This window comes from Coregonus lavaretus, assembly GCF_964263955.1.
Source record: "Coregonus lavaretus genome assembly, chromosome: 4".
In the NCBI taxonomy this organism is placed as follows: domain Eukaryota; kingdom Metazoa; phylum Chordata; class Actinopteri; order Salmoniformes; family Salmonidae; genus Coregonus; species Coregonus lavaretus.
The window spans coordinates 77,590,728-77,616,525 of NC_139991.1; the positions used below are offsets into that span (position 1 = coordinate 77,590,728).

General features: G+C 45.0%; 1 protein-coding gene across 1 annotated transcript in view; it reads left to right on the forward strand.

Annotated features, from left to right (window-relative positions):
- Positions 1–831: 831 nt before the first annotated feature.
- Positions 832–25,798, forward strand: part of LOC311128388 (YTH domain-containing protein 1-like) — a 62,283-nt gene continuing 37,316 nt past the window's right edge. The window contains exons 1-5 of the mRNA XM_084160506.1: positions 832–1,045; positions 12,869–12,970; positions 13,944–14,272; positions 15,911–16,283; positions 23,708–23,856. Coding sequence (XP_084016632.1) covers positions 1,018–1,045; positions 12,869–12,970; positions 13,944–14,272; positions 15,911–16,283; positions 23,708–23,856 — 981 coding nt within the window. The 5' untranslated portion in view covers positions 832–1,017. The remainder of the gene's footprint in view (positions 1,046–12,868; positions 12,971–13,943; positions 14,273–15,910; positions 16,284–23,707; positions 23,857–25,798) is intronic.

Here is a 25,798-nt window from a genome sequence, read left to right on the forward strand (position 1 = left end):
TCCTCTGATATAACCGCCACTTGATGGAGGGAGACAGACTTTCCGCCGAGTTGGGCCTCTCTTCCTCTGATATAACCGCCACCTGATGGAGGGAGACAGACTTTCCGCCGAGTTGGGCCTCTCTTCCTCTGATATAACCGCCACCTGATGGAGGGAGACAGACTTTCCGCCGAGTTGGGCCTCTCTTCCTCTGATATAACCGCCACTTGATGGAGGGAGACAGACTTTCCGCCGAGTTGGGCCTCTCTTCCTCTGATATAACCGCCACCTGATGGAGGGAGACAGACTTTCCGCCGAGTTGGGCCTCTCTTCCTCTGATATAACCGCCACCTGATGGAGGGAGACAGACTTTCCGCCGAGTTGGGCCTCTCTTCCTCTGATATAACCGCCACCTGATGGAGGGAGACAGACTTTCCGCCGAGTTGGGCCTCTCTTCCTCTGATATAACCGCCACCTGATGGAGGGAGACAGACTTTCCGCCGAGTTGGGCCTCTCTTCCTCTCTGATATAACCGCCACCTGATGGAGGGAGACAGACTTTCCGCCGAGTTGGGCCTCTCTTCCTCTCTGATCTAATGGATAATCTGTGGAAGCAGTTTGCTGACCACCCAGCCCGCGGAATTGTGGGTAAATGCTTTGCAGCGGTCCACTAGATAGCACAGCTTCAAAGTTGACGATATCGTAAAAATTAATGAACACAAAAATCTGCTTTTTTTTTGTCTTGATTTAAGGTTAGCAGTGTGGTTAACGCTGTGGTTAATGTTAGGTTTCAAATCACATTTTAAAGATGATAAAGTGTAGAAATAGGCGGGGTTGAAGACTTTGTGGCTGTGGTAACGACCCTTTGCAGCAGGAGGGATGCAGTTGATCCGCCATTTCAGCAGCTACGATGAGACCTACTTCCAGTAAACATTGAGGGGGGACCATCAATTTACCACATTTTTGCGTAGTTAGGTATAGGGCAACCGTGAGAGGAGGCAAAACGAGTCCTCTAAAGGTTTGCGGAAAGGGGCGGAAGATGGCGGTCGACAGACGAGACGAGAAAGGTACGAAGCGTTCGTCGCAGTAACGTTGGCTAGCTAGCAACTTGCTAACCATTGTCCCTATTCCTTTGTCAATTCAGCTAACACGCCATCGTTGATAATAGTCCAGTTACTCACAATTTACTTTCAGAATGGTTAATTTAAACTTGATCAAACTAATTTGGACACAGCCAGTTAGTTAACTCATTAGCTAGGTTAACGTTACCACGTCTTGCTAGTTAGTTACAGTAGCTAACGACATCGTCATAATTGTTGGCTACTCGCTAAGTTATCTAGCTAGGTAGCTAACTAGCTAGTAACGATTTCTAAAAGTACAGCCAAATTGATACCCTCTCTGGCCATCCATAGCTAGTTAACTATTCAGGTATTAGTTAACGTTTAGTTAGTCAACTAACGTTATCTACAGCGATGGTTAACAGCTAGTATCATGTCGCATTAGCTAGCTAACGAAATCAAGCAGAATTGTGCAACTGAACTCGAGTACCCGAGTGGTGCACCCCTTCCCTGGCTCTAGTAGGCAAATCAAACCCCTTTTCATGATTTCTGGTAGATCACCAAAAATAAATCACATCACGTTATTCGACTCATTCAGCAGTTTTGTAGTAGATTACTACAACCCAATTAAGTAGAATACTATTGGAAATGTGATGAAAGATTAATTTATATTAATATTCCGGCAGATGGCAATATTGAGTCGTTTTCATCTTACTATCCACACGCATTGTATGCAGCTGGCAATAAATAAATAAAAATGTTATTGGTCGCATACACATATTGAGCAGATGTTATTGCGTGTGTAGCGAAATTCTACTGTTATCCCCCGTGTACCGGTACGTACATTATCCATTCAGGCTGCAAAGGCGTCGAGTTCCTCCTTAACAATATTTTATGGCGAGAGGGCGTGCAAAAACTGGGAAAATGTGTGCTTTCTTTAAGAAACCATTTTCTACCGCAATGCTAAAATGGCTAATGCCTAGGAATGCTAGTCCCGGATGTGGCGTATCGCGTTCAACCAATCATGTTTCAGCAGTCTGTTAACCACTGGCAGAACGCAGGGTGCAACATCAGGAAGTAGCTTTAGTGGTGGAAACAGATGTTTCGCAAAGAAAGTAAGGATTTTCCACCATTAAATCTGTACTGAACAAAAATATAAACGCAACATGGAACAATTTCAATGATTTTACTTAGTTACAGTTCATATAAGGAAATCAGTCAATTGAAATAAATTAATTAGGCCCTAATCTATGGATTTCACATGACTGGGCAGAGGCTCAGCCATGGATGGGCATGGGAGGGCAAAGGCCCATCCATTTGGGAGCTAGGTCCACCCACTGGTGAGCCAGGGTCGAGCCAATCGGAGTGAGTTTCCCCCCACAAAAGGGCTTATTACAGACAGAAATACTCCACAGTTTCATCAGCTGTCCGGGTAGCTGGACACTGATGATGAAGAAGCCGGATGTGGAGGTCCTGGGCTGTTGTGGTTAAACGTGGTTGTGAGGCCTGTTGGACTTACTGCCAAATTCTCTAAAACGACGTTGGAGGCGGCTTATGGTAGAGAAATGAACATTAAATTATCTGGCAACAGCTCTGGTGGAGATTCCTGCAGTCAGCATGCCAATTGCACGCTCCCTCAACATGAGACATCTGTGGCATTGTGTGAGAAAAAAACCCATATTTTAGTGGCCTTTTATTGTCCCCAGCACAAGGTGCACCTGTGTCATGATCATGCCGTTTTTAATCAGAGAAATGCTCACTAACAGGGATCTAAACACATTTTTGCACAAAATGAGAGATATGCTTTTTGTGCATATGGTCATTTTCTGGGATCTTCTATTTCAGCTCATGAAACATGGGACCAACACTTTACATGTTGCGTTTAGTTTAGGAGGATATTGACTCCTTTGCACCTTTTGAATGGAGTATTGTTTTTATTTACGAATCGGTCCATGCTGCTGCATACCAGATTAGCAAAAAAGAACACAAAGCAGACTAAACTCTATGGTCCTTTAAATCCTACTCGTTTAAAATATTGTGTGCTATAATTTGCAGTACAATATTGAGCGCTATAGCTTGAAAAATAAACATGTGACTGGGTGACAACGCAACGCAGTTTCTTCCCCAACATTAGGACTGTTTTAGGAATGTCTAAATGCTGTTTTGAAGTCTCTTAATCAATATGCAGAAACAGTTCATGATGTATTGAAAACATAAAATTGACTACCTACACATAGTGGATGTTAACGGTTGGGCACAGAAAATACATTTTGGGTAATTTGCATAATTGAGTGGAATTAAATTGGCACGTGTTTTCGTTAGTCGTCGTGTATCACACTCACAGCAAACATGCTCTATTCGGGTCCTCAATCTAGGTTAACGCCTGTCAAGACACCTAAGTCCAATGTTTAAAAATATATATATACATTTCCGGAATGGAAAAATGCTTTAACTTAAATGACTAAAACCAGATATAAAGTATGTAGAAAAGATCATGGACCTACACTACATGATTAAAGGTATGTGGACACCTGATCGTCCAACATCTCATTCCAAAATCATGGGCATTAATATGGAGTTGGTCCCCCCTTTGCTGCTATAACAGCCTCCACTCTTCTGGGAAGGCTTTCCACTAGATGTTGGATCATTGCTGCAGGGACTTGCTTCCATTCAGCCACAAGAGCATTAGTGAGGTCGGGTACTGATGTTGGGCGATTAGGCCTTGGCTCGCAGTCGGCGTTCCATTTCATCCCAAAGGTGTTCGGTGGGGTTGAGGTCAGGGCTCTGTGCAGGCCAGTCAAGTTCTTCCACACCGATCTCGACAAACCATTTTTGTGTGGACCTCGCTTTGTGCACGGGGTCATTGCCATGCTGAAACAGGAAGGAGCCTTCCCCAAACTGTTGCCACATAGTTGGAAGAACAGAATCGTCTAGAATGTCATTTGTATGCTGTAGCGTTATTTCCCTTCACTGGAACTAAGGGGCCTAGCCCGAACCATGAAAAACAGCCCCAGAGCATTATCCGTCCTCCACAACTTTACAGTTGGCACTATGCATTCGGGCAGGTAGCGTTTTCCTGGCATCCGCCAAACCCCAGATTCGTCCGTCGGATTGCCAGATGGTGAAGCTGAGCCTCTGGTTGCTCCTAGATGTTTCCACACGATAACAGCACTTCCAGTTGACCGGGGAAGCTCTAGCAGGGCATAAATCTGTCGGACTGACTTATTGGAAAGGTGGCATCCTATGACGGCGCCACGTTGAAAGTCACTGAGCTCTTCGTAAAGGCCAACGTTTGTCTATGGAGATTGCATGGCTGTGTTTTTGATTTTATACACCCGTCAGCAACGGTTGTAGCTTAAATGGGCGAATCCACTAATTTGAAGGGGTGTCCACATACCTTTGTGTGTGTATATATATATATATATATATATATATATATATATATATATAGTGTATAAAGATTAGCTGGCTAATCACTAGCATGTGGGCTTGTCCTTTAGAGATAGTTTATGAGACCTGTGTTAATTTGCTGCTACAAGAAGTTAGTAATTTAGTGAATGTGCATTGTGCATGGTTCTGGGTAAATTTGTAACAAAAGGGGAATTTTCATAGAATGACTTGACAGCCTGTGATTATTGCAAAAAAAGGTTGAACTATTTTAATTAAATTATAAGTGGGTCTTATGGTTGTGGAAGGCTTATACTTAGCTTAAGTATAATATCACAAGCCCTGAATTCATTAGATTATTGGTGACTGTTTGGAATTAAGTGTATTTGACCTTTTTAATTGTACAACAAAGCTTATTTAGAGAGAACATAATTTTTTTTTTTTTTTAAACATGGAATCGTCTGAAAAATCAAGAGGATTTTTTTGGGGCCATATCGCTCTACAATTGGCTACATTTTCAAATGATACGTTTTGATATGGGGGTCGCCAAAACAAAGTAAGAAGCGCAACACTTATTTGTCAATCACTCATATCGATATCGTGTTGAAATCAATAGAACGAGTGGGGGGTTTCGGGCCGTCCTGTTCAAACTAACCGTACAAAAGAAAACATGGAATCCGCGAATAATTAGGTGGCTCGCGAAAGTATTCAACCCCTTTGGCATTTTTCCTATTTTGTTGCCTTACAACCTGGAATTTTTTTGGGGGTTTGTATCATTTGATTTCCACAACATGCCTACCACTTTGAAGATGCCAAATCTTTTTTGTGTGTGAAACAAACAAGAAATAAGACTACAGAACTTGCATAGCTATTCACCTTTTGCAGCAATTACAGCTGCAAGTCTCTTGGGGTATGTCTCTATAAGCTTGGCACATCTAGCCACTGGGATTTTTGCCCATTCTTCAAGGCAAAACTGCTCCAGCTCCTTCAAGTTGGATGGGTTCTGCTGGTGTACAGCAATCTTTAAGTCATACCTCAGATTCTCAATTGGAATTCCAAGAAATTTAAATGTATGTTTAGGGTCATTGTCCTGCTGGAAGGGGAACCTCCGTCCCAGTCTTAAATCTCTAGAAGATTGAAACAGGTTTCCCTCAAGAATTTCCCTGTATTTAGCGCCATCCATCATTCCTTCAATTCTGACCAGTCCCTTGCCGATGGAAAAACATCCCCACAGCATGATGCTGCCACCACCATGCTTCACTGTGGGGATGGTGTTCTCGGGGTGATGAGAGGTGTTGGATTTGCGCCAGACATAGCGTTTACCTTGATGGCCAAAAAGCTCAATTTTAGTCTCGTCAATGTAATCCATTTTAAAGTCAGGCTGTAACAGAACAAAACGTGGGAAAGGTAGAGGGGTATGAATACTTTCTGAAGGCGCTATACATGTAATCCGTTACACTCCAACCCTGCTTATGGCCACATCTATAACCAAAAGCACACAAAAAAAATTGGGGGGTAGTGATATTTAGAGAACACGATGCTACAAGTTGATTTCACATGCTGTGCATTTCGGGGAAGTATTCAGACCCCTTGACCTTTTCCACATTGTTACGTTACAGCCTTATTCTAAAATGGATTAAAGTACTTTTTTCCCTCATCAATCTACACACCACCCCATAATAACAAAGCGAAAACAGGCTTTTAGATATTTTTGCCAGGCAATTTATATAAAATAGATACATTATTTACATATGTATTCAGACCCTTTGCTATGAGACTCAATTGAGCTCCGGTGCATCCTGTTTCCATTGATCATTCTTCAGATGTTTCTACAACTTGATTGAAGTCAACCTGTGGTAAATTCAATTGATTGGACATGATTTGGAAAGGCACACACCTGTCTATATTAGGTCCCACAGTTGACAGTGCACGTCATAGCAAACCCAAGCCATGAGGTCGAAGGAATTGTCCGTAGAGCTCCGAGACAGGATTGTGTCGAGGCACAGATCTGGGGAAGGGTACCAAAACATTTCTGCAGCATTGAAGGTCGCCAAGAACACAGTGGCCTCCATCATTCTTAAATGGAAGAGGTTTGGAACCACCAAGACTCTTCCTAGAGCTGGCCGCCTGGCCAAACTGAGCAATCGGGGGAGAAGGGCCTTGGTCAGGAAGGTGACCAAGAACTCGATTGTGACTCTGACAGAGCAACAGAGTTCTTCTGTGGAGATGGGAGAATCTTCCAGAAGGACAACCATCTCTGCAGTACTCCACCAATCAGGCCTTTATGGTAGAGTGGCCAGAAGGAAGCCACTCTTAGTAAAAGGCACATGACAGCCCGCTTGGAGTTTGCCAAAAGGCACCTAAAGGACTCTGACCATAAGAAACAAGATTCTCTGGTCTGATGAAACCATGATTTAATTGTTTGACCTGAATGCCAATCGTCACGTCTGGAGGAAACCTGGCACCATCCCTACGATGAAGCATGGTGGTGGCAGCATCATGTTGTGGGGATGTTTTTCAGCGTCAAGGACTGGGATACTAGTCAGGATCGAGGGAAAGATGAACGGAGCAAAGTACAGAGAGATCCTTGATGAAAGCCTGCTCCAGAGCGTTCAGGACCTCAGACTGGGGCAAAGGTTCACCTTCCAACAGGACAACACGCAGGAGTGGCTTCGGGACAAGTTTCTGAATGTCCTTCAGTGGCCCAGCCAGAGCCCGGACTTGAAAACCAATCGAACATCTCTGTAGAGACCTGAAAATAGCTGTGTAGCGACGCTCCCCGTCCAACCTGACAGAGCTTGAGAGGATCTGCAGAGAGGAATGGGAGAAACTCCCCAAATACAGGTGTGCCAAGCTTGTAGCGTCATAAAGGGTCTGAATACTTATTAAAATTGGATATTGAATTTTTTAAAATTATATATATATTTGCTAAAATGTCTCTGTTTTTCCTTTTGTGGTATTGTGTGTAGATTGAGGGGAGAAAAAAAAAACAATATAATACATTTTAGAATAAGGCGGTAACGTAACAAATTGTGGGAAAAGTCAAGGGTTAGAGAACGTTCCGAATGCACTGTATAACACTGGTTAGAAGACCGCCAGCTACAGTTTGGATTGTTGCATTTGGTTTCAATTTGGTCGCCAATGCCTGTTGGCTGTTATTTAAGTCATAGGTTGACTCTCAAATCAATGGCCAGCATATTTTTAATTTTATTGTGCAGAGCTCCCATAATTGTTCGTTCAATCAATCAATAAATAAAAAGGTTTTAAGGCCTGCGAACTCCAGCACGTATACCAAAACCAAAGATATCTGTTTTAAGCAATCTTTTTTCATGCCATCGTGATGACACCAGTCTGAGGTAAAAGGGTAATTCCCCTAAATTGGATGTGGTCAAACATGAGGTTGTGTAATATAGTAAGACCTACTGTCCCTGTTGGCACAATATAATATGTACAAATAAATCAACATTTCAATTTGGGTTGATAGTGTTACCCACTCACACGTTCTTGCCACGATCACATTTTTCTCACTAGTTTAACCATTTTACAGAGTTTTAAAAATGCGCTTATGCACAATTGAACCGTGTGCTCTAGAAAGCTTCCATAGTGACTGCAGCAGCTCGTTCATTCACCCTGCCTACAGCTATCCGAGACTAGCGGCATGGATGCAGGGGGTTAACGAGCCTTCTGGCGTTGTTTTGTCTACTAGAATCATGCCTCGAACTAGCCGACTAAACTCAACTTCACTATTTACAATGGAGTTGAGCGCTGTCTAGTGTGTGTGTGTGTGTGGACTGGTGCTCCGACGTCACAAAAAAAAATGTAAACGCTGATTTCATTACCCAAAGCCCCGTGGAACTATGTTTTGATAATCCGGCTCTGGTCGGCGCTCCAGTCCGAACAAACTATTCGCCGCTCAACTCCATCATGAAGTTTAGTCAGTTCTATCTAGTCAGCCAGTCAACTCCATCATGAAGTTTAGTCAGTTCTATCTAGTCAGCCAGTCAACTCCATCATGAAGTTTAGTCAGTTCTATCTAGTCAGCCAGTCAACTCCATCATAAAGTTTAGTCAGTTCTATCTAGTCAGCCAGTCAACTCCATCATGAAGTTTAGTCAGTTCTATCTAGTCAGCCAGTCAACTCCATCATGAAGTTTAGTCAGTTCTATCTAGTCAGCCAGTCAACTCCATCATGAAGTTTAGTCAGTTCTATCTAGTCAGCCAGTCAACTCCATCATGAAGTTTAGTCAGTTCTATCTAGTCAGCCAGTCAACTCCATCATGAAGTTTAGTCAGTTCTATCTAGTCAGCCAGTCAACTCCATCATAAAGTTTAGTCAGTTCTATCTAGTCAGCCAGTCAACTCCATCATGAAGTTTAGTCAGTTCTATCTAGTCAGCCAGTCAACTCCATCATGAAGTTTAGTCAGTTCTATCTAGTCAGCCAGTCAACTCCATCATGAAGTTTAGTCAGTTCTATCTAGTCAGCCAGTCAACTCCATCATAAAGTTTAGTCAGTTCTATCTAGTCAGCCAGTCAACTCCATCATGAAGTTTAGTCAGTTCTATCTAGTCAGCCAGTCAACTCCATCATGAAGTTTAGTCAGTTCTATCTAGTCAGCCAGTCAACTCCATCATGAAGTTTAGTCAGTTCTATCTAGTCAGCCAGTCAACTCCATCATGAAGTTTAGTCAGTTCTATCTAGTCAGCCAGTCAACTCCATCATAAAGTTTAGTCAGTTCTATCTAGTCAGCCAGTCAACTCCATCATGAAGTTTAGTCAGTTCTATCTAGTCAGCCAGTCAACTCCATCATGAAGTTTAGTCAGTTCTATCTAGTCAGCCAGTCAACTCCATCATGAAGTTTAGTCAGTTCTATCTAGTCAGCCAGTCAACTCCATCATGAAGTTTAGTCAGTTCTATCTAGTCAGCCAGTCAACTCCATCATGAAGTTTAGTCAGTTCTATCTAGTCAGCCAGTCAACTCCATCATGAAGTTTAGTCAGTTCTATCTAGTCAGCCAGTCAACTCCATCATGAAGTTTAGTCAGTTCTATCTAGTCAGCCAGTCAACTCCATCATGAAGTTTAGTCAGTTCTATCTAGTCAGCCAGTCAACTCCATCATGAAGTTTAGTCAGTTCTATCTAGTCAGCCAGTCAACTCCATCATGAAGTTTAGTCAGTTCTATCTAGTCAGCCAGTCAACTCCATCATGAAGTTTAGTCAGTTCTATCTAGTCAGCCAGTCAACTCCATCATGAAGTTTAGTCAGTTCTATCTAGTCAGCCAGTCAACTCCATCATGAAGTTTAGTCAGTTCTATCTAGTCAGCCAGTCAACTCCATCATGAAGTTTAGTCAGTTCTATCTAGTCAGCCAGTCAACTCCATCATGAAGTTTAGTCAGTTCTATCTAGTCAGCCAGTCAACTCCATCATGAAGTTTAGTCAGTTCTATCTAGTCAGCCAGTCAACTCCATCATGAAGTTTAGTCAGTTCTATCTAGTCAGCCAGTCAACTCCATCATAAAGTTTAGTCAGTTCTATCTAGTCAGCCAGTCAACTCCATCATGAAGTTTAGTCAGTTCTATCTAGTCAGCCAGTCAACTCCATCATGAAGTTTAGTCAGTTCTATCTAGTCAGCCAGTCAACTCCATCATGAAGTTTAGTCAGTTCTATCTAGTCAGCCAGTCAACTCCATCATAAAGTTTAGTCAGTTCTATCTAGTCAGCCAGTCAACTCCATCATGAAGTTTAGTCAGTTCTATCTAGTCAGCCAGTCAACTCCATCATGAAGTTTAGTCAGTTCTATCTAGTCAGCCAGTCAACTCCATCATGAAGTTTAGTCAGTTCTATCTAGTCAGCCAGTCAACTCCATCATGAAGTTTAGTCAGTTCTATCTAGTCAGCCAGTCAACTCCATCATGAAGTTTAGTCAGTTCTATCTAGTCAGCCAGTCAACTCCATCATGAAGTTTAGTCAGTTCTATCTAGTCAGCCAGTCAACTCCATCATGAAGTTTAGTCAGTTCTATCTAGTCAGCCAGTCAACTCCATCATAAAGTTTAGTCAGTTCTATCTAGTCAGCCAGTCAACTCCATCATGAAGTTTAGTCAGTTCTATCTAGTCAGCCAGTCAACTCCATCATGAAGTTTAGTCAGTTCTATCTAGTCAGCCAGTCAACTCCATCATGAAGTTTAGTCAGTTCTATCTAGTCAGCCAGTCAACTCCATCATGAAGTTTAGTCAGTTCTATCTAGTCAGCCAGTCAACTCCATCATGAAGTTTAGTCAGTTCTATCTAGTCAGCCAGTCAACTCCATCATAAAGTTTAGTCAGTTCTATCTAGTCAGCCAGTCAACTCCATCATGAAGTTTAGTCAGTTCTATCTAGTCAGCCAGTCAACTCCATCATGAAGTTTAGTCAGTTCTATCTAGTCAGCCAGTCAACTCCATCATGAAGTTTAGTCAGTTCTATCTAGTCAGCCAGTCAACTCCATCATAAAGTTTAGTCAGTTCTATCTAGTCAGCCAGTCAACTCCATCATGAAGTTTAGTCAGTTCTATCTAGTCAGCCAGTCAACTCCATCATGAAGTTTAGTCAGTTCTATCTAGTCAGCCAGTCAACTCCATCATGAAGTTTAGTCAGTTCTATCTAGTCAGCCAGTCAACTCCATCATGAAGTTTAGTCAGTTCTATCTAGTCAGCCAGTCAACTCCATCATAAAGTTTAGTCAGTTCTATCTAGTCAGCCAGTCAACTCCATCATGAAGTTTAGTCAGTTCTATCTAGTCAGCCAGTCAACTCCATCATGAAGTTTAGTCAGTTCTATCTAGTCAGCCAGTCAACTCCATCATGAAGTTTAGTCAGTTCTATCTAGTCAGCCAGTCAACTCCATCATGAAGTTTAGTCAGTTCTATCTAGTCAGCCAGTCAACTCCATCATGAAGTTTAGTCAGTTCTATCTAGTCAGCCAGTCAACTCCATCATGAAGTTTAGTCAGTTCTATCTAGTCAGCCAGTCAACTCCATCATGAAGTTTAGTCAGTTCTATCTAGTCAGCCAGTCAACTCCATCATGAAGTTTAGTCAGTTCTATCTAGTCAGCCAGTCAACTCCATCATGAAGTTTAGTCAGTTCTATCTAGTCAGCCAGTCAACTCCATCATGAAGTTTAGTCAGTTCTATCTAGTCAGCCAGTCAACTCCATCATGAAGTTTAGTCAGTTCTATCTAGTCAGCCAGTCAACTCCATCATGAAGTTTAGTCAGTTCTATCTAGTCAGCCAGTCAACTCCATCATGAAGTTTAGTCAGTTCTATCTAGTCAGCCAGTCAACTCCATCATGAAGTTTAGTCAGTTCTATCTAGTCAGCCAGTCAACTCCATCATGAAGTTTAGTCAGTTCTATCTAGTCAGCCAGTCAACTCCATCATGAAGTTTAGTCAGTTCTATCTAGTCAGCCAGTCAACTCCATCATGAAGTTTAGTCAGTTCTATCTAGTCAGCCAGTCAACTCCATCATAAAGTTTAGTCAGTTCTATCTAGTCAGCCAGTCAACTCCATCATGAAGTTTAGTCAGTTCTATCTAGTCAGCCAGTCAACTCCATCATGAAGTTTAGTCAGTTCTATCTAGTCAGCCAGTCAACTCCATCATGAAGTTTAGTCAGTTCTATCTAGTCAGCCAGTCAACTCCATCATAAAGTTTAGTCAGTTCTATCTAGTCAGCCAGTCAACTCCATCATGAAGTTTAGTCAGTTCTATCTAGTCAGCCAGTCAACTCCATCATGAAGTTTAGTCAGTTCTATCTAGTCAGCCAGTCAACTCCATCATGAAGTTTAGTCAGTTCTATCTAGTCAGCCAGTCAACTCCATCATGAAGTTTAGTCAGTTCTATCTAGTCAGCCAGTCAACTCCATCATGAAGTTTAGTCAGTTCTATCTAGTCAGCCAGTCAACTCCATCATGAAGTTTAGTCAGTTCTATCTAGTCAGCCAGTCAACTCCATCATGAAGTTTAGTCAGTTCTATCTAGTCAGCCAGTCAACTCCATCATGAAGTTTAGTCAGTTCTATCTAGTCAGCCAGTCAACTCCATCATGAAGTTTAGTCAGTTCTATCTAGTCAGCCAGTCAACTCCATCATGAAGTTTAGTCAGTTCTATCTAGTCAGCCAGTCAACTCCATCATGAAGTTTAGTCAGTTCTATCTAGTCAGCCAGTCAACTCCATCATGAAGTTTAGTCAGTTCTATCTAGTCAGCCAGTCAACTCCATCATGAAGTTTAGTCAGTTCTATCTAGTCGATTTTAGAAACGCTTGTGCTAGCTACGTCCCTAATGGCATCTTATTCCCTACATAGTGCACTTGTTTTGACCAGAGCCCTAAGGGCCTTGATCAAAGGTAGCTTCCCCTAAATGGACTCTGCACTCTGTTAGTTGAAATCTACTATGTCTAACTGTGGTTGTACCTATCTCTGTCCTCCAGAGGGAGAGCTCAACGTACTGGACGATATCCTCACCGAGGCCCCTGATCAGGACGATGAGCTCTACAACCCGGAGAGTGAACACCACGTCAACCAGAAAAAAGGTACCTATAACCGCGCAGTAATTAAAAGATGAAAAGCCTATATTAGTTAGCCTGAGTGCCCAGTCATTGGCAGTCCAGTCTTTGTCATCCCTGTTTGCGATGTACACTGAATAAAAATATAACTGCAACACCTGTCAGGTGGCTGGAATTTTTTTTGGCAATGGGGAAATGCTCACTAACAGGGATGTAAACTAATTTGTGGCAACAATTTGAGAGAAGTAAGCTTTTTGTGCGTATGGAACATTTCTGGGATCTTTTATGTCAGCTCATGAAACAGGGGACTAATGCTTTACATGTTGTGAAAATGTTTGTTCAGTATAGTTTGCAAGAACACAAACTCACCCTGAAAAGGGTGCATGTTAAAAAAAACTAGTTTTCTTTAAATATATATTTTTTTTATCGAATTCAATATCTAAGCCCCAAACAGAACAGGAGCACAGATCACAAAGGATATTTTTGCATTGTAATTTCAGAAAATGTCCATATCTGGAGCTAACAGTGGAATGATGGTGTTTCACAGTATTAACTTACCCACCAGTGTTGTGATTGGCTGTGATATTGGCCTATTGGTTTCTCCTGCCGGAGCGGCGTCTGGTGTCAAACTGAGACAGATATTCTGACTTGCTCATTGTACCATCTAAATCGCTGTGAAATATATTTTCAGTTGCTTTTGTCCACCAGCTTCAATCAGCTGTAAAAATGCGATTTTTAGATGGTACAGTTATTCCCTACAGTATTCAGCACTTGTTTCTCACAAACTGAAATTGAGCGAACAGTGTAGAATTTGATCAACCGGGTAATGAGCGATTTCCACTAAATAACACAGCCACAAAGTCAGAACAGATGCTGCTCCAGCGGGAGGAGTCAAAGTGAGACTGACAGACGGTCCAACAACAAGCCAGAGGGGTTTAGGAACATGGACACACTTTCAAAATGTAATATTGAAGATTTAATATGACCTTTCCTCCTCCAGGGTCTAAGAGGAAGAACGACCGAGGGGATAACCACGAGCTGAAGCGTCTGCGGCCCTCGGTTCACACCACCACCAGACAGGCCACCAAGAGATCTGCCCCCTCGGCTGGGGCCAGCGGGAAGAAGCTGGTCAACCCCAGGGGAGGACGGCACCCCTCCGAATACAAGACTGAAGATTACTACGAGGACAGGAAGACCCATTCCATGAGAGCTGGTGGGGCGCAGAGGGGGGACCCTCTCAAAGCAGCCCAGCCTGACAAGCCCCTGGGCCGCAGGAGAGAGCCAGACAGACAGAGGATCAAGCCCCTCATGCCAGAGCTCACCACAGAGGTAGGAGCAGCTTTACTAAATGAAGTTACTATTTTGTTTCTCAGCAGGGAATACATGTTTACTTGATAGAACACAACCTGTTTTTTGCCACAATAAACTAAATTGAAGGAGTAGACGACTCGTTTCTGACTAGATCACCTCCCGAGTGGCGCAGTGGTCCAAGGCACTGCATCGCAGTGCTAGCTGTGCCACTAGAGATCCTGGTTCGAATCCAGGCTCTGTCGTAGCTGGCCACGACCGGGAGACCCATGGGGCGGCGCATAATTGGCCCAGCGTCGTCCAGGGTAGGGGAGGGAATGGCCGGCAGGGATGTAGCTCAGTTGGTAGGGGGCCAGTATGAAAAATACAAAAAAATAATGTATGCACTCACTAACTGTAAGTCGCTCTGGATAAGAGTGTCTGCTAAATGACTAAAATGTAATTACTAATCTACCGCCTTCCCTGACAGTCCCACCCACAGTGTTAGATTGACAGGTCTGAAACCCTATCAGCTCTGTGACCTTAAACATCCTGCCCCCTTCCCTGACAGTCCCACCCACAGTGTTAGATTGACAGGTCTGAAACCCTATCAGCTCTGTGACCTTAAACATCCTGCCCCATTCCCTGACAATCCCACCCACAGTGTTTGATTGACAGGCCAAACTGTTAAAGGGATAGTTCATCAAAATGACACACCCCCAAGTGTCCACAGCAGCAGAGCCAATCAAATACATCAGTTGAAGAACAAACACAAATTGTGGCAATTCATATGGAACTGTAAATATAACTTTAATCTCAAGAGAAGGCCGGTTTAATGTTAAAGGTTATCTTACTTAGTGATCATATAGGCCTAGTCGATATCCAAAACAACTAACTCACTGAATTCATACATTTTCTGTAATTTTAATTGTAATGTCTTTCTACTTTACCACAACTAATTTTGCCGATCTGGGAGGTGAAGTCGTGAAAGTAATAATTTAGCTGCGTATTACGGCTGGAATCAAGGCATTAGAATACCAGAGGCCGCCACAAATGGAGCTCGTTCTGCAAAAATACATCTGGTGTGTGTGGGAACTCCCTGGCTTGCCACTTCTTCGATTTGGCTGACTCACGGACAACACTGCTATAGGACACTGGTTTTGACCAGAACCCTATGGTCCACTTTTCACCAAAGCCTTATGGCCTTTGCCAAAAGTAGTGCGCTACATAGGGAATAGGGTGCCAAAAGTAGTGCGCTACATAGGGAATAGGGTGCCAAAAGTAGTGCGCTACATAGGGAGTAGGGTGCCAAAAGTAGTGCGCTACATAGGGAATAGGGTGCCAAAAGTAGTGCGCTACATAGGGAATAGGGTGCCAAAAGTAGTGCGCTACATAGGGAATAGGGTGCCAAAAGTAGTGCGCTACATAGGGAATAGGGTGCCAAAAGTAGTGCGCTACATAGGGAATAGGGTGCCAAAAGTAGTGCGCTACATAGGGAGTAGGGTGCCAAAAGTAGTGCGCTACATAGGGAGTAGGGTGCCAAAAGTAGTGCGCTACATAGGGAGTAGGGTGCCAAAAGTAGTGCGCTACATAGGGAGTAGGGTGCCAAAAGTAGTGCGCTAAATAGGGAATAGGGTGCCATTTACAGAACCTGATGCCTTTCTGTTCTGTCTTGTCTAGAAGCTGATGCGTCCCAGTGAGGAGAGTGTTGGCAGGGTCAGCGCCTCCTCCAAGGAAGAGGAAGAGGAGGAGGAAGAGGAGGCGTCGGACCAGGAGACAGGCAGCACGGCCGAGTCCTCCGAGGGAGACAGATCCAACATGGAGGGAGAAGAGGGGATGGAGGAGGAAGAGGAGGAGGGAGAGAAGGGCCCAGAGGAAGACGAGGAAGACGAAGAGGAGGAGGAGGAGTATGAGCAGGAGGAAGGGGATCAGAGAGCCGTGAATGAACCGCATGGTTACGACACTCGCAGTGAAGCCAGCGACTCCCAGTCTGAGTCAGTGTCCTTCTCTGAGGGGGAGTCGGTTCACTCTGGCTCCGGGTCTGACGCCTCAGGTAAACGAACACCTGCTCAACACCATTTATTTTCACTATCCCAGTTGCATCCCATTCCCCGACATCTGTTCACTTCCCTTCATGGATTAAGAAGGATATTACTGGTATAATGAAATGGGGGAAACGCCCTCTCTAGCCTACACCAATCCAATGTTTATACATACTGTGGGGAGAACAAGTATTTGATACACTGCCGATTTAGCAGGTTTTCCTACTTACAAAGCATGTAGAGGTCTGTAATTTTTATCATAGGTACACTTCAACTGTGAGAGACGGAATCTAAAACAAAAATCCAGAAAATCACATTTGATTTTTAAGTAATTAATTTGCATTTTTTAATTTGCAACCTTCAAATGGGGGAAACGCCCTCTCTAGCCTATACCAATCCAATGTTTATACATACTGTGGGAAGCAGTGAATGAATGAGTGCACACTTCTGGAGCAAGGAGAGATTATTGGGACGCAGCTCAGAACTAGGGTGAGATTCTATAGACTCCGCCCCCTTCCTAATTCACTGTTAGTAATACCAGCAGCAGGATACCAGTTCAAACACACACTTCACATGTTCCGTCCGATTTGTACTGATAATATGTTGTTAAAATGTTCACCATGGGCTGCAGCCTGGATGTGAAAATAAGAAGCACGTTGAGAGAAGTGAAGTGAGCTTGAAATACGTCCCAAATTTACTTTATAATTATTTTAATTATTTTTACCCCCTTTTCTCCCCAATTTTGTGATTACGATCTTGTCTCATCGCTGCAACTCCCCCAACGTGCTTGGGAGAGGCGAAGGTCGAGTCGTGCGTCCTCCGAAACATGACCCGCCAAGCTGCACTTCTTAACACCCGCCTGCTTAACCAGGAAGCCAGCCGCACCAATGTGTCGGAGGAAACACCGTTCAACTGACGACGAGGTCAGCCTGCAGGCGCCCGGCCCGCCACAAGGAGTCGCAAGAGCGCAATGAGCCAAGTAAAGTCCCCCCCCCCCCCCCCCCCCAGGCCAAACCCTCCCCTAACCCGGTCGACGCTGGGCCAATTGTGCGTCGCCCTATGGGACTCCCAGTCATGGCCGGTAACCCCGGGCTGTAGTGACGCCGCTACCCTGCGATGCAGTGCCTTAGACGCTGCGCCTCTCGGGAGGCGCCTGTATTTATTTATTTATTTAACCTTTATTTTGACGGAGACCAAGGTCTCTTTCACAGATGACCCTGTATCAAACAATATACATCATTAAAAACACATCATTATAAACACATCAATACACTAAAAGCAAAACACAATCATAGAAAACAAACCCATTCCTCAGTAAAAACGGTCCTCCATCAGCCTTTTGAATAGTCAGAGGCACCAATTTAGAGAGCCTTGGAGATTATTCCACAAGGAAGGTGCAAAAAAATCTAAAAGCAGATTTTCGTTGGAGATCGAAGGGATCTCTCAGCCCGGGTACGTCTGTAAGTTAACAATGGAGTAAGGTACAGCGGAAGTTTATGCAGGAGGGCTTTATAAACATCGATCTAGGAGATTTCAAAGAGGGCCAGGCTACTTTATGATACAGAAAGCTATGATGTGTACTAAACCTGTTGCCTGTAATAAAGCGTAGTGTTATAAACTGGGTCCAGTGGCTTCAATACAGTGGCAGCTGCATTCATATAGACGATATCCCCAGTGGCTTCAATACAGTGGCAGCTGTATTCATATAGACGATATCCCCAGTGGCTTCAATACAGTGGCAGCTGTATTCATATAGACGATATCCCCAGTGGCTTCAATACAGTGGCAGCTGCATTCATATAGACGATATCCCCAGTGGCTTCAATACAGTGGCAGCTGTATTCATATAAACGATATCCCCAGTGGCTTCAATACAGTGGCAGCTGCATTCATATAGACGATATCCCCAGTGGCTTCAATACAGTGGCAGCTGTATTCATATAGACGATATCCCCAGTGGCTTCAATACAGTGGCAGCTGTATTCATATAGACGATATCCCCAGTGGCTTCAATACAGTGGCAGCTGCATTCATATAGACGATATCCCCAGTGGCTTCAATACAGTGGCAGCTGCATTCATATAGACGATATCCCCAGTGGCTTCAATACAGTGGCAGCTGCATTCATATAGACAATATCCCCAGTGGCTTCAATACAGTGGCAGCTGTATTCATATAGACGATATCCCCAGTGGCTTCAATACAGTGGCAGCTGCATTCATATAAACGATATCCCCGTTATCTATAACCGGGATGAATGTCAACTGAATGATTTGTTTTCTGTTATTTAATGAAAGGCATGGCCTATTCCTATAAAGGAAGCCCATTTTAATTCTTAACTAACTCATCAACATGCTTTCTGAAACATAGCTCTCGTTAATCCAGATGCCTAGATACACTACATGACCAAAGGTACTGACTGGCGCTCTGCGCTCTCTATCAGTTAGTTATTTGACTGTCGTAGCCGACCAGTATACTGTTGAGTACATAGACACACAGGCTTTATTCAAGGTCAGTGGAAGGTCATTAGTAAACACAGAAAACGATGACGGCCAGCTGCTCTGCAGTACATCACACTTAACTGAATTTGCATTTAGAGGCTTCCATTTAACGAAACCCATCTAATAGAACACAAGTTTTTTTCAGCAATAGGTTATGATCAATGATATCAAAAGCTGCACTGAAGTCGAACAAAACGGCTCCCACAGTCTTCTTACTATCAATTTCTTTCAATCATCAGTCATTTGTGTCAGTGCCGAGCATGTTGAGTGCCCTTCTCCATAAGCATGCTGCAAGTCTGTTACTTCGTTTTCTGTAAAATAACTTTATTTGGTCAAACACAATTTGTTTTCCCAAAGTTTGCTAAGCACTGGTAACGGGCTGTTTGAACCATTTTTAAAGGGTGCTCTGCTATTCTTGGGCAGCAGACTGACCTTTGCCTGACCTTTGCCTCCCTCCAGGCCTGATGGCACACTCTGTCCCTTAACCTTGTCAACAGAAAAGTGATTAAAGTGGTTGGCAATATCGAAGGGTTTTGTTATGAACAAGCCATCTGCCTCAGTGAAGGATGGTGCAGAGTTTGTGTTTTTTGCCTGGAATTTCATTTGGGAAAAAACTCCAGAACTTTTTACTCTCTCTTTCCCTTTCATCTTTGTTCCGTAGAGCAGCTTATTTTGTTTAGTTACGTGATTTCTCGATTTACTGGATGTTTGCCGGTGTGTTGTGTTGTCAGACTTATTTGCTATTCCCATTGCCTCATCCCTCTCAGCCATAGTTTTTCAATTCATCATCTATCCACAGAGATTTGACGGTTCTAACAGTCAGTTTCTTAATGGGCGCATGCCCATCAGTAACCGGAAGAAGCAGTTTTAATAAATGCTTCAAGTGCAGCTTCAGGTTGTTCCTAATTACACACATCACACCAACACATATTCTTCACATCTTCGACATAGTAATCATTGCAAAACCTCTTGTATGATCGCTTACACACTATTTTAGGTCCAGTCTTTGGAACTTTGGTTTTCCTAGATATGGCTACTATATTATGATCACTACATCCAATGGATACTGCTTTAGAGCAGATCTCTGCAGCATTAGTAAAGATGTGATCAATACATGTGGATTTCATTCCTGTGCTGTTTGTAACTACCCTGGTAGGTTGACTGACAACCTGAACCAGGTTGCAGGCACTGGTTACAGTTTGAAGCTTATTTTTGACGGGACAGCTTGATGACAACCAGTGTTGGGTATTTTTTTTTCTGTGGACCATACAGAGCCATGGTACTGAGTGGTACACAAGGTCAGACCATAGGTTAAACATAGTCAATCTTTCTAGACTATAACGATTAAAACATAGTCCTACTGCTTGTATTTATAATTTCACTAAGTGGATACGGAGTGGAACACTTTACATTTACGTCATTTAGCAGACGCTCTTATCCAGAGCGACTTACAAATTGGTGCATTCACCTTATGATAGCCAGTGGGACAACCACTTTATTTATTTTTTATGGGGGAAGAAGGATTACTTTTATACTATTCCAGGTATTCCTTAAAGAGGTAGGGTTTCAAGAGTCTCCAGAAGGTGTTGAGCGACTCCGCTGTCCTGGCGTCGTGGGGGAGCTTGTTCCACCATTGGGGTGCCAGAGCAGCGAACAGTTTTGACTGGGCTGAGCGGGTACTGTGCTTCTGTAGAGGTAGGGGAGCTAGCAGGCCAGAGGTGGATGAACGTAGTGCCCTCGTTTGGGTGTAGGGTCTGATCAGAGCCTGAAGGTAAGGAGGTGCCGTTCCCCTCACAGCTCTGTAGGCAAGCACCATGATCTTGTAGTAGATGCGAGCCTCAACTGGAAGCCAGTGGAGTGAGCGGGGGTGACATGAGAGAACTTGGGAAGGTTGAACACCAGACGGGCTGCAGCGTTCTGGATAAGTTGTAGGGGTTTAATGGCACAGGCAGGGAGCCCAGCCAACAGCGAGTTGCAGTAATCCAGACGGGAGATGACAAGTGCCTGGATTAGGACCTGTGCCGCTTTCTGTGTAAGGTAGGGTCGTACTCTGCGAATGTTGTAGAGCATGAACCTGCAGGATCGGGTCACCGCTTTGATGTTAGCGGAGAACGACAGGGTGTTGTCCAGGGTCACGCCAAGGTTCTTTGCACTCTGGGAGGAGGACACAATGGAGTTGTCAACCGTGATGGCGAGATCATGGAGCAGGCAGTCCTTCCCTGGGAGGAAGAGCAGCTCCGTCTTGCCGAGGTTCAGCTTGAGGTGGTGATCCGACGTCCACACTGATATGTCTGCCAGACATGCAGAGATGCGATTCGCCACCTGGTTATCAGGAGAAAGTTAATTGTGTGTCGTCTGCGTAGCAATGATAGGAGAGACCATGTGAGGATATGACAGAGCCAAGTGACTTGGTGTATAGCGAGAATAGGAGAGGGCCTAGAACTGAGCCCTGGGGGACACCAGTGGTGAGAGCACGTGGTGCGGAGACAGATTCTCGACCCAAAATTTTAAAAATCCCCTCATCAATTTACACACAATACCCCATAATGACAAAGTGAAAACAGGTTGTTGGTAATGTATAGCCACCCCTCACCTTATTAGTCTGTACCACCTGAAGATGTTGTAATCAGCGATGTCCTTATCCGGGATCGAGTCAGAAGATGTTGTAATCAGCGATGTCCTTATCCGGGATCGAGTCAGAAGATGTTGTAATCAGCGATGTCCTTATCCGGGATTGAGTCATTTACCAAAGTCTCTCTGAGAACCAACATATCCGCGCTCGTGTCATGCTCCCAGATATCAAGGGGGTCCATCTTTGACATCAACCTTCGTACGTTGATATGTAACAGCCCAAGCCCTCTATGTGATTTCAAAACAGCCTCTATATTTATGGCATCATTACTAATCTGTTTCTGCTAACTACAAAACTACAGGGTTGGTTAAGAGCGATGTCTGTAGGGGTATCCATATTGACAGCGGGGGTATCCATATTGACAGCGGGGGTATCCATATTGACAGCGGGGGTATCCATATTGACAGCGGGGGTATCCATATTGACAGCGGGGGTATCCATATTGAGAGCGGGGGTATCCATATTGACAGCGGGGGTATCCATATTGACAGCGGGGGTATCCATATTGACAGCGGGGGTATCCATATTGACAGCGGGGGTATCCATATTGACAGCGGGGGTATCCATATTGACAGCGGGGGTATCCATATTTATTGTATTTGATATAATTGCACTGGACCAGCTGACCACAGTGGTCTTCCCAACAGTAGCCACAGGACCAGCTGACCACAGTGGGCTTCCCAACAGTAGCCACAGGACCAGCTGACCACAGTGGGCTCCCCAACAGTAGCCACTGGACCAGCTGACCACAGTGGGCTTCCCAACAGTAGCCACAGGACCAGCTGACCACAGTGGGCTTCCCAACAGTAGCCACAGGACCAGCTGACCACAGTGGGCTTCCCAACAGTAACCACAGGACCAGCTGACCACAGTGGGCTTCCCCAGTTGGGCTGACCGTACAATGATAACGCTGTGAAATGGTTGGATGGGAATAATGACCCAAGCAGGGGTTGGGCTGTTGAGTCCGTTTTAGAAGAGCCTCCTTGATGTTGGCCAAAAACCTTTGCCCCTTTCATAGCCATCCCTCTTGTAAAACTGAGGCCTCTCCCAAAAGTGGTCAAAATTGTCAATGAACTCCAAATCCGTTGAGGAACAGTAGGATTTAAGCCAGTTGTGCACCAGAGGAGAGGACTAAAGTGATATGGTTGGTAGAGGCCTGGAAATGAGAACCCGCTTGTCTGTCTCCTTTAGCCTGCCTGTGAGAAGTCTGAAGTCAGCTTTTTTTAATTGCTCAGATTTATGCAACTTGATGTCGTTTGTACCAACATGAATGACTACTGTGTGAGCATTCGGGTGCTTCTCCATCACAACAGGAACCAAATGACACCCTATTCCCTATATAGTGCGTTACTTTAAACCGAGCACTGTAGGCTATCCCACCTGGCGCTGCAGCGCTGGGGGCTGTGAAGAGCTGAGTGAAAGATTCATTTTTAGAAGCCTGACTCGAGTCGTGTTACCACGGTAACAACCCGCCCTTAAAGGGGCAGGTGAACATTTTTGTCTAATCTGTGATATTTTGGTGAAAAGACTCGGGTCACAAAAAAATGAAATGAAGCAATATACCACATTACTTCTTACTAGTAATACATTTGTTTTAGAAACATTACAATGCATGCTAATCAGTTTTTTTGTGTTGGTGGAATTTGAGCGGAAAAACAAATATTTTGGCTGGTAAGATATCGGAGTGGCTGGTAGATTTCATTTTAGGCCCTGAAAACTACAGTGCTGAAATCCCAGGGAGACTTCTACTTTAGCCTGTTTTTAAATGATTTACAGAAAAGGAGCTAAATGCTTTATTTTTTTTGCTCTCATCAGGCCAATCAAATTCCCGTGTTCTCGAACAGGTATTCTGTCAGCAGATTGCGTTCTGACTGATGTAGCTACTTTTCTCCGGTAAAATGCGAGATTAACTTTAAGCAAAACGTTAAGAAATGTAGCTGGCTATGATAAACATATATGATGGCCAGGCATACATTTAGCAAAACAATACCTTGCTTTTTCATTATAAGCTAATTTACCTGTTGGCTGCTAGCCAACTGTCAGCTTAAGAAAATGAAGCAATTTTCTGCCGACTGATGTATTTTGTGTGAAGGAAAACTATAGTTGCGCACCCCTGATCACAGCATAAAAAAAAAAAAAAAAAATGTATGGCCTACGTTTTGAAAATGCAGATTTCTGAAGAATCGGTGTATCGATATTTTTCCCCCTGGATTTTTGCAGCCATGGCAATGTGCTGCTGTAAATTGTTAGATTTGATGTAATTTTGAAGTTTAACACATTTTTGTTAATTCTTCTTCTCCAGGTTCTGAGAAGAAGCGTGAGAAGCTGTCGTCGTCTGTCCGCGCCGTCCGTAAGGACCAGACCAGCAAGCTGAAGTACGTCCTACGAGACGCACGCTTCTTCCTGATCAAGAGCAACAACCATGAGAACGTCTCCCTGGCCAAGGCTAAGGTGCACTACTCTCTTAACTCAGTCTCTCAATCTCTACCCATTACAGCCAATAGAGGACTGGCCACCCCTCAGAGCCTGGTTCCTCTGGTCTACCCATTACAGCCAATAGAGGACTGGCCACCCCTCAGAGCCTGGTTCCTCTGGTCTACCCAGTACAGCCAATAGAGGACTGGCCACCCGTCAGAGCCTGGTTCCTCTGGTCTAGCCAGTACAGCCAATAGAGGACTGGCCACCCCTCAGAGCCTGGTTCCTCTGGTCTACCCAGTACAGCCAGTAGAGGACTGGTCACCCCTCAGAGCCTGGTTCCTCTGGTCTAGCCAGTACAGCCAATAGAGGACTGGCCACCCCTCAGAGCCTGGTTCCTCTGGTCTACCCAGTACAGCCAGTAGAGGACTGGTCACCCCTCAGAGCCTGGTTCCTCTGGTCTAGCCAGTACAGCCAATAGAGGACTGGCCACCCCTCAGAGCCTGGTTCCTCTGGTCTACCCAGTACAGCCAGTAGAGGACTGGTCACCCCTCAGAGCCTGGTTCCTCTGGTCTAGCCAGTACAGCCAATAGAGGACTGGCCACCCCTCAGAGCCTGGTTCCTCAGGTCTACCCAGTACAGCCAATAGAGGACTGGCCACCCCTCAGAGCCTGGTTCCTCTCTACCCAGTACAGCCAATAGAGGACTGGCCACCCCTCAGTGCCTGGTTCCTCTCTACCCAGTACAGCCAATAGAGGACTGGCCACCCCTCAGAGCCTGGTTCCTCTCTACCCAGTACAGCCAATAGAGGACTGGCCACCCCTCAGAGCCTGGTTCCTCTGGTCTAGCCAGTACAGCCAATAGAGGACTGGCCACCCCTCAGAGCCTGGTTCCTAAGGTCTAGCCAGTACAGCCAATAGAGGACTGGCCACCCCTCAGAGCCTGGTTCCTCTGGTCTACCCAGTACAGCCAATAGAGGACTGGCCACCCCTCAGAGCCTGGTTCCTCTGGTCTACCCAGTACAGCCAATAGAGGACTGGTCACCCCTCAGAGCCTGGTTCCTCTGGTCTAGCCAGTACAGCCAATAGAGGACTGGCCACCCCTCAGAGCCTGGTTCCTCTGGTCTACCCAGTACAGCCAATAGAGGACTGGCCACCCCTCAGAGCCTGGTTCCTCTGGTCTACCCAGTACAGCCAATAGAGGACTGGCCACCCCTCAGAGCCTGGTTCCTCTGGTCTACCCAGTACAGCCAATAGAGTACTGGCCACCCCTCAGAGCCTGGTTCCTCTGGTCTACCCAGTACAGCCACTAAAGGACTGGCCACCCCTCAGAGCAGCCAATATACTGGCCACCCCTCAGAGCCTGGTTCCTCTGGTCTACCCAGTACAGCCACTAAAGGACTGGCCACCCCTCAGAGCAGCCAATATACTGGTCACCCCTCAGAGCCTGGTTCCTCTGGTCTACCCAGTACAGCCAGTAGAGGACTGGCCACCCCTCAGAGCCTGGTTCCTCTCTACCCAGTACAGCCAGTAGAGGACTGGCCACCCCTCAGAGCCTGGTTCCTCTCTACCCAGTACAGCCAGTAGAGGACTGGCCACCCCTCAGAGCCTGGTTCCTCTCTACCCAGTACAGCCAGTAGAGGACTGGCCACCCCTCAGAGCCTGGTTCCTCTCTACCCAGTACAGCCAGTAGAGGACTGGCCACCCCTCAGAGCCTGGTTCCTCTCTACCCAGTACAGCCAGTAGAGGACTGGCCACCCCTCAGAGCCTGGTTCCTCTCTACCCAGTACAGCCAGTAGAGGACTGGCCACCCCTCAGAGCCTGGTTCCTCTGGTCTACCCAGTACAGCCAGTAGAGGACTGGCCACCCCTCAGAGCCTGGTTCCTCTCTACCCAGTACAGCCAGTAGAGGACTGGCCACCCCTCAGAGCCTGGTTCCTCTCTACCCAGTACAGCCAGTAGAGGACTGGCCACCCCTCA